General features: G+C 57.6%; 1 protein-coding gene across 1 annotated transcript in view; it reads left to right on the top strand.

The window, feature by feature from the left end:
* The window catches only part of MAP2K5 (mitogen-activated protein kinase kinase 5), a 244,151-nt gene extending 237,389 nt beyond the window's left edge, over nt 1–6,762 (top strand). The window contains exon 22 of the mRNA XM_004687642.2: nt 4,958–6,762. Within this exon, the coding sequence (XP_004687699.1) occupies nt 4,958–5,062 (105 nt within the window). The 3' untranslated portion in view covers nt 5,063–6,762. The remainder of the gene's footprint in view (nt 1–4,957) is intronic.
* Nucleotides 6,763–7,885: the final 1,123 nt, after the last annotated feature.

The raw sequence follows: 7,885 nt of genomic DNA, 5'->3' as shown, positions 1-7,885 counted from the left end.
GTGAAGCCTCTCGCCGCCCCTGCACCTCTGGCCTGTACCCCAGTTCTGTATGCACAAATAAATAAATCTTAAAAAAGAAAGAAAAGTAGAAGTTTATACTGAGTCTGCCTGGCCTTAGGGAGGACAGTAGGATAACATCCCCGTGGCAGAAGGAAGTCCTGGATTCAGACACTGTCTGCCACTTTCTAGCTCTATGACTTAGGAATTCCATGTTTTGGTGCCTCATTTTGGGCTTTTTAAAAAATGTATTTATTTCTGCATACAAGAACTGGGGTACAGGCCAGAGGTGCAAGGGGTGAGAGATTCACCAGAGACAGTGTGGGGAGCAGAATAGATGGATCTATTGAAATACACACTGAGGGCAGCAGCGGGCAGGTCAGGAGAGGTCTGCTGCACCTTGTGGGTCAGCTCCCTGCCCGGGGATAGAACTCGAACTCCTGCTGCAGTGGCTGTGGAGAGCTTCATAGTGCTGCGCTTTAAACCATTGCACCACCAGGGAAGGTCTAGTGCTTTGATTATGTCTATAGATGGGAACCCTGGGAGGGTTCAAGGTCATGTGGCACAGAGCAGATGCTTGGTGAGTGCACGCAAGTGCAGAGAACATACAAATCCCTCTGTCAGGCCACGGACCTACTCCTGACCAAGAACCACACCAGCCAAGTATTAATGATTCACCTGCATGATGTTAGACAATGTGATTCACAAGGTGTTGACAAAGTTAGACAAGAAAGGAAAGTGTGGAGACCCCCAAGTAGATAAATTCGTATTTGGAGAGAAACTTGAAGTCCATCTGAGGGCAGAAAATCAGGTGTCAGTGAATGAGCACTGGACTAGGAGTCCAGACACCCAAGTCTCAGGCAGCACCGCCCCACCTGGGCGGCCCAGGGACTGGTCCTGCCTGAACCTGACCCCCTGTCTGTCTCCTCCAGCAGAAGTGAAGAGCACTGTCTGCCAGGGATAGCTGGGGTGTCTTGCCGCCCGTGGTCAGAAAGGCATCTCAGTGTGGTGAAACAGGCGGGCGACGCAGGGACATCCTTACAGAAGTAGAGTCAGGCTCAAGCAAGATGCTGTCACGAATGCCCAGATGAGGGAGACGGGTTGGAATAGTTCCTTGAGTTCCTGGCTTCACCAGTGCCCTTCATGGTGCCAGCACAGTTTGGGGCAGTGGGGGGGGGAAGGGGGGCGGGGTGTCTGCACCAGTGGATGCCAGCCGCTTTCGCCTGTTGTTGACTGTCTCTCACTCTCCCCCGCGTCCCACTTTTGGGTCCATCCTACCTCTTGCAATCCCATCCTTTTCCCTTCATTATGTCTCCACTTTCTGTGGCGAAGTTTGTGGACCATAATACCTCAACCCTCCCCCGTTTAATTGTTCAATTGGCCCTGAGAGAATCCAGAAAATGAGAGAGGCGCCCACTGGCTGGCGACAAGGCCGACAAGATCACTCAGCAGCTCCTGCCTGGCACACACCCTGCGGAGTGGCTGCTCACACATTCCACATAGAGGACAGAGCATCTGGGCATCTGGGCTGGCACCTTGAGGGGGGTGTTGGGGCCAGCAGCCGAGGAGCACCCTGGCTCCAGGGAGATGGGCCCCACCACACTCCCACAACTCCTTCTAGCATGCTCGTGCTGTGCAAGAGCGTCTCTGCTCCTGCAGTCCTCTCCTAGAAAAGATGTGCTTTCACCCAAGCACAGAGCAGGGTCTGGCTGCAGGCTGCAGGCCTCCCCAGGCCACCTGGAGCCCCCAAGGTCAGCTCTCTGGGTGCAGGTACAGAAGAGTACCTGACCCTGAGCATGGTATTTGGAAGAGAGACCCACATGTGGCTGCAGCCCAGCCACGGACCTGGACACATCCGCCAGTGTCCTGAGTATCAGTCTCCTCGGCTGGAAGGTGGGTGTGCACCTCAGAGTGAGCCTGGGAAAAACCAGGGTAGACCATGGCAAGTGCCCGGCACGCGGCACCCAATCCGTGCTGCTCGACTCAGCGGCATCTGGTGGACAGTTTGCATCTGTCTCCAGTATTGGACCTTGCCGGAGACCTAGACCATCTGGCTGTGCCTGGATCTGCTCAGGCCCAACCAGAGCCGCCTGGGAACTTGGGCCTCTGAGGGCAGCCAAGTGAGTCTCATCTTTCCTCAGAATTGTCCATCAGATTTTGCTTGCTCAGTGAAGTACGAGGAGACCCTGCCTCGTGCGTGTCAAGAGGCCGAAGGGGTGCCCACTGTCCTCGGGGGCAGGGGGAGGCACACCCTGCCGTAGGGCACAGGCCAGAGAACGCCAGCGTAAAGGCCATTTCAGCTCCAGCACAAACCAGTCATTCCTCTCTCCAAGCCTCAATTTCCTCTTGTGTAAAATGGGGTCATTATTTGCTTCCTTGCCTCCCACATGGGACTGATGGGAGGAGAGAGTGACCTGCCGCCATGACAGAGACCTGGGTGTTCAGATCCACAGCTGGGGCCTCAGGCCCGCCACTGGCTGGACAGGCAAAAATACGGCTACGGGGGATTACAGTGGGTATTGATGCTCGATCCGCTCCACCCAAGGTCAGCCTGGGGTGAGCCCCCCAACACTGGGTTTGGGTTCCATGGACTCGTGGTCTGGTCCCAGCTCCAGGAGCCCAGGCAGATCACCTGTGAGCCTGTGACCTCCGTCTCCTCACCTGTGGAGGTGATCTCGCTCCCCTGGTGACTTAGTGCTGCTCTCTCTCCCAGCCCCAGAGATGCTCGAGGGCCCTGCAGGCAGAGGTATGCAGCCTGGGCACTGCTCTGAGGCCTCCTGCCATGGCTCCTGCACACAGCGCCTGGCACACCCAGCCCCACGGTGGCCCAAGCTGCCCGCAGCTCTCAGGTCCACATGGCACAGCCCAGATGCACAGGCAGCCCCGGCTCACCCCTCCAGCTCCGTCTGTCTGTCTCTGTCTCTTCTCCGTCTCACCCTCTCTTCCCCCTTTCATCTTCCCAGCAATAACTGGGGCTGAAACGACTGGTCCAAGTCACTCCCTTGGGGCGCTGTAAACATCAGGACACACAGGAGGTGGGAGTCATCTCCCAGCCAAGGGGCCGGAAAGGGTGGAGGCTCGGCCGCCAGGCTGCCAGGCCAGCGCAGAGGGTGCCCACCGGCTCCCTACTGACTCCAGGCACTTGGGCAAATGTCCCCTGCAGCGCAGCCAGAAGCCTTCCTGCGATGTGGAGGAATGCCTCCTCTCCCTCCTGCAGTTCCGCTCTGCTTGTTCCCGAACAGATGACAACAGAGATGGAGCATATGGGCCCCAAAGTCACCGGGCATTCTGGGAAAGTGACACTGTGCTTCCCCGGGCTGAGGAGGAGGGGCCCTCGCTCCTGAGCTTCTCCCTTTGTTCTTCAGAAGGGCACAAGGTCACCTCTCCAGAGCCTCCGAAAGGAACAGTGCTCATTCAGCCTTCGGGAGGAGTTGCTTCTGCCTGGGAGGCAGAGCGAGGGAGGGCACACATGGCAGGGAGAACACGTGGGTGCCAACTTAGAGCCCCCTGGGCCCCCAGCCGCCACCCAGGCCGTGCTGCCTTCCTGGAAGCCCACCCAACCTGGCCTCCAACTCCCCTTCCCCAGCGGCATCTCAGCATCGGTCCCCTTGGAGATGCTGCAGCAGGTGTGTTGGGCGATGCCACAGGAAGCTCGCCGGAGACACCCAGCTGTGGACCCTAGATGCTGTGGCACCCTTCCTCCCCGCCCAGCTCACAGAGATCTGTGTGCCTCCGAGCTAGGCCACGCAGGCTGCCCCTGTCAGGGGGGTTTTCCTTGTCCAAACTGGGAAGGCCGGCTAAAGGGACTCTGGCCAGCCCAGGGTGGGGAGGCCCGATGTGCTTCCTTCCTTCCTGAGAGGTGTCCAGGCAGGTCCATTCCCTCCCAAGCCGGGCTCAGGGCAGCCAGGGCACCTGCATCTCATGTCTGGACCCTCAGCTCTCCTGGCTAGGTGATGAGCCCCTTGAAGGCCACTCACTTTCAAGTTGAGACAGCCCCTGGGCTGTGGGTCAGGCTGAGATGTACCAGGAAAGCTGCTCTGAAAGCCCAGCCCAAGAGGGGGCAGGAAGGGCCTCAGAAAGCTGGAGGCTGGGGGAGCTGCAGCTGGCAGGCTGGAAGGGGAGGGAGCAGAGGAGCTGGCAGTCGAGGGAAGCTAACGGGGAGCCCCTTTCTGCTCACACACTGGCTCCCTGAATCTGAGGTTACACAGTCTTGGGGAGTGGAAGAAGCGTCCAGATGTACATTCCTTAACTGAGACCACTGAGGAGGAAGGAGGAGACACTTTGCAGTCCCCTTTCACATTAGACGGGTCACCAGGATGACCCTCTGGTTACCTGTTTCTTGCTGGACTTTCCTGGCAACTCTCAGGAGGTGTGAGTGGGAGTCTTGCTGCTTCGGGACAGGGGAGGGGACCTGGCCTGCCTGTGGGCTGAGTAGCTAGAGCCCAAACAGGCCACCTGGAGGTGGCACTGAGCCCTTCAAAGTCCAGCCCAGGCTGACCCAGAGTTGATCGGCACACACCAACGCACCCCTCCTTTCTGGCCCTGACTCAGGCCTCCCCTTCTCACAGATGGTGACTTATTCATAGGAGAACGCTAGACAAAGAAGAAACTAGAAAGAATTGACATATGATTCTCTGGTGTCTGGGCAGCAACTGGCCTGGAAGGCTGGTGGCGCGGGTGCCAGGCCTTGCCGACCAGCTGTTGGAAGGGGAAAGGCCCAGGCAGCACGGGGGGGGGGGGGGGGAGGGTAAGGACGGGCCCTCCCCTCCCCCAGCGGTTAGGCTGGAGGGGGTGTCGGGGGAGGTCAGGGGATGGGGCATCCAGAGCCTTGGCTGGGCAGCCGCCACACTAGGGCCTTGGTCCCCACTGCTCTCACAGGTGTGGAGCAAAGAAGCAGGGCCAGGGTGGTGATGTGCCATTGCTGGGAACGCCTGTCACCGCCTGCTCCTCTTCTCCACAGGGCCACCCGTTCATTGTGCAGTTCAACGACGGAAACAGCACTGTGGTGTCCATGTGGGTGTGCAGGGCGCTGGAAGAGAGGCGGAGCCAGCAGGCGCCCCCGTGAGCCTGGCAGGGGCGCTAAGAGCCCAGGACTGGTCGCCCAGGGGAGGACCCACCTGTGGCACCCCCTCTACTTTTACTGTCTGCACCAGAAGAGCTTTGCTGCGCCTGGGCCCCCCTGCTCTCAACTTAGACTCTGTCTGAAGATGGCCTGGCCTGAGGCGCCCTCAAGGGTGACCAGCCCTGCCAGGGCAAGCCCTCCCCTCTGGTCTGGACGCACTGACTGGGGGGTAGGGGTGTATGGAGGGTGGGAGCATCAAGAACCATGTCCCTGTTCTTCCTTTTTCCTAACATTTTCCTCTGTAAAAGGCCAGCATCACTGATGGGAATAAAGGTGTCAGTGCTTTGTAACCGCCTCCCCCACAATGGGGGTCCACGATGTAGGGAGTGTGTTACCCACTCAGGATTGGGGGCTGGGCTCTGTTTCAGTCATACCCCTGTGCCTGGAGCCGCCCATCCCCAGGCACCTGTACGCAAGCACCACAAACCAAGCCCCAAGGCAGAAGTGGTTGGAGCTGGGAGTGGGGAGCAGAACAACCCCATCTGGGTGGTGGGAAAGGAGGGCTAGAGAACCCAGTGGTTTTGAGGCCCTACTACCACCTCCCTCACCCCCCACCCCCAAGGGGGTGGGTGCAACCCTTGTCCCTAGGCCCAGAGAACCTGTTTCACCTCTGGCCAGGTATAGCCACCCTCTCAGGTAATCCTCTCAAGCAGCCACCAGGTAAGTGTGGTTACCCCCACTTGACAGGCCAGGAACTCAGGCTCAAAGACTTGGGCCTCCATGTGGAGATCTGAGTGGCGGGTGGATACATCTAAAAAGCACAGTCCCGGGGCCACCCACACTTCAGAGCCTCCCCTACCGTGCTCCCCACTCCATATGGCACCTTCCTTCATCCCCCTGACCCCCACCACTGCCAAGACCAAATGCTGGGACTCGGTTTTGACTTCCGTAGCACTAACCTGGCCCACCTGGAGGTTGTGACACCCTTGTCTTCAGAATGTATTGTTTACCCCTCACCCTGGTGTGAGGCACCACATCCGGACCACTGCCAGCCTCCTACCAGGCCCCTGCTCCCACGCTGCCCCTGCTGCTTAGAGGAAGCCAGTTAACACAAAGCAGGTGGTGTCTGTCCCCTCTCAGAAACCACAGGGACCCAGCTCACTGAGGACACGCCTGTGAAGACCTGTATTCTACCCCCGTTACCTCTGACCTCAACTCCCCTCACCCCCGACTCCATTGCAGCCACCTCACCTCCTCATGGATCCTTGAACAGCTAGGCATCCCCCCGCCTCTCAGGGCCAACCATACCCCAAAGGTTCTCCCTCCCTCCCTAGTGTAGGACTGTTCCCGAGATACAGCTGCGCAGGCTGGGGCTGCCTCTCCCAGTCTCCATTGCGCTTAACAGGGGCCACATGACTGGTGCTGGTGAGGAGAATGGGAGCAGGTGGTATGTTCAAGATGGAGACGTACCGTCTACTTGCGCTGGACTGTACATGAGCTAGAACTAAGTGACTTTGCTGATTCGTTACTGGCAGCTGGTCTTACACCAATCCACACAGGCCTTTGCACCTGGTGCTGGAGAACTGTCCCCCTAACCCCCCTGATTCCCCATGACCCACTTCCACACCCTTCAGATCTTTGTTCAAATGACACCTCACCTATGTCATGTTAAAAATCAATGTTGCTTCAATAAAAAGTGTTTTAAATGAGTCCTGGCTGGCTCATATTGTTTAAAAGTGCCCCCTGCCACACCTGCTCCCCAGAACTCATTCCCGTTGCATGTTACTTTGTGAGAGACCATTAATTGTATATTTATAATTTTTTTGCATAGAAGAACTGGGATGTAGGCTAGAGGTACAGAGGAGAGATAGTGAGAAGATTTACTTGAGATAGAGTGGGGAGCACATCAAGCAGACTGGCTGAAATACACTGCTGAGGGGAGCAGCAGGTGAGATAGAAGAGGTCTGCCGCACCATGTGGGTCACCTCCCTGGTGGGGGGATTGAACTGAAGCAGTAGCAGTCGCAGCGCTGAGACTTAACCCCCCAGGCCCCCAGAAAGCCCATTGATTATATTTTATTTTGTACCTGCCCCTCCCCCACCACCATGTCATTCCACAAGGGCGGAGATTCTAATTTGTTTACACACACCGGGCCAAGGACAGAATTTACAATAATGTCTGTTGACTGACTGAGCAAGAGTGGCAGAGCCGTGGCCCCCACCCAGGCCCAGGCCCAGGCCCTTGCCCACGAAGACTTCACCCTGTGTGTGGCATCCTTTTGTTTGCTTGGGCAGTGCTGGAGCCACTGGGATTTTAGTGACCTTTCTCCAAGCCTCCAGCCCACTTAGCCTCAGACAGCGCTTCTGCCTCTCCCGGGGTGCCTGCTGTGTCCCTGTGGCTGGGAGGTGCAGAATGGGATGAGGCGTTCTAGGCTGCTGCCCAGGGTCAGTGCTCAGTGCAGGGAGAGCAACAGGAGCCCCCGCAAACCCCCCCCCCCCCCCCCCCCCGCCAGAGGAAGAGCCAGACACCAGCAGATGTAAAGCTTATCCTTGCTCAGAGAAGATGCATGCAGCAAGCCTGTTAACCCCAAACTCCAGGCCAAGGGACAAAGGGAAAAGCGATGTCACATGCCAGGCATCTTACTTTATCAGCACATTTAATCTTCACAGCGAGCCAGATGGCATTGTGGTTATGCCGCTTCTACATACAGATGGAGAAACCAAAGCTCAGAGAGGCCAGAAGACTTGCCCCAAGATCATGCAGCAGGTAAGCAGCAGAGCACACTTTGGCACTCAGACCCCCACTCTTTAAGGCTCCAGAAGTCAG

Source organism: Condylura cristata, unplaced genomic scaffold (genome assembly GCF_000260355.1).
Source record: "Condylura cristata isolate star-nosed mole 26May11 unplaced genomic scaffold, ConCri1.0 scaffold00023, whole genome shotgun sequence".
NCBI lineage: Eukaryota > Metazoa > Chordata > Mammalia > Eulipotyphla > Talpidae > Condylura > Condylura cristata.
This window is presented reverse-complemented; position numbering and strand designations above follow the sequence as displayed.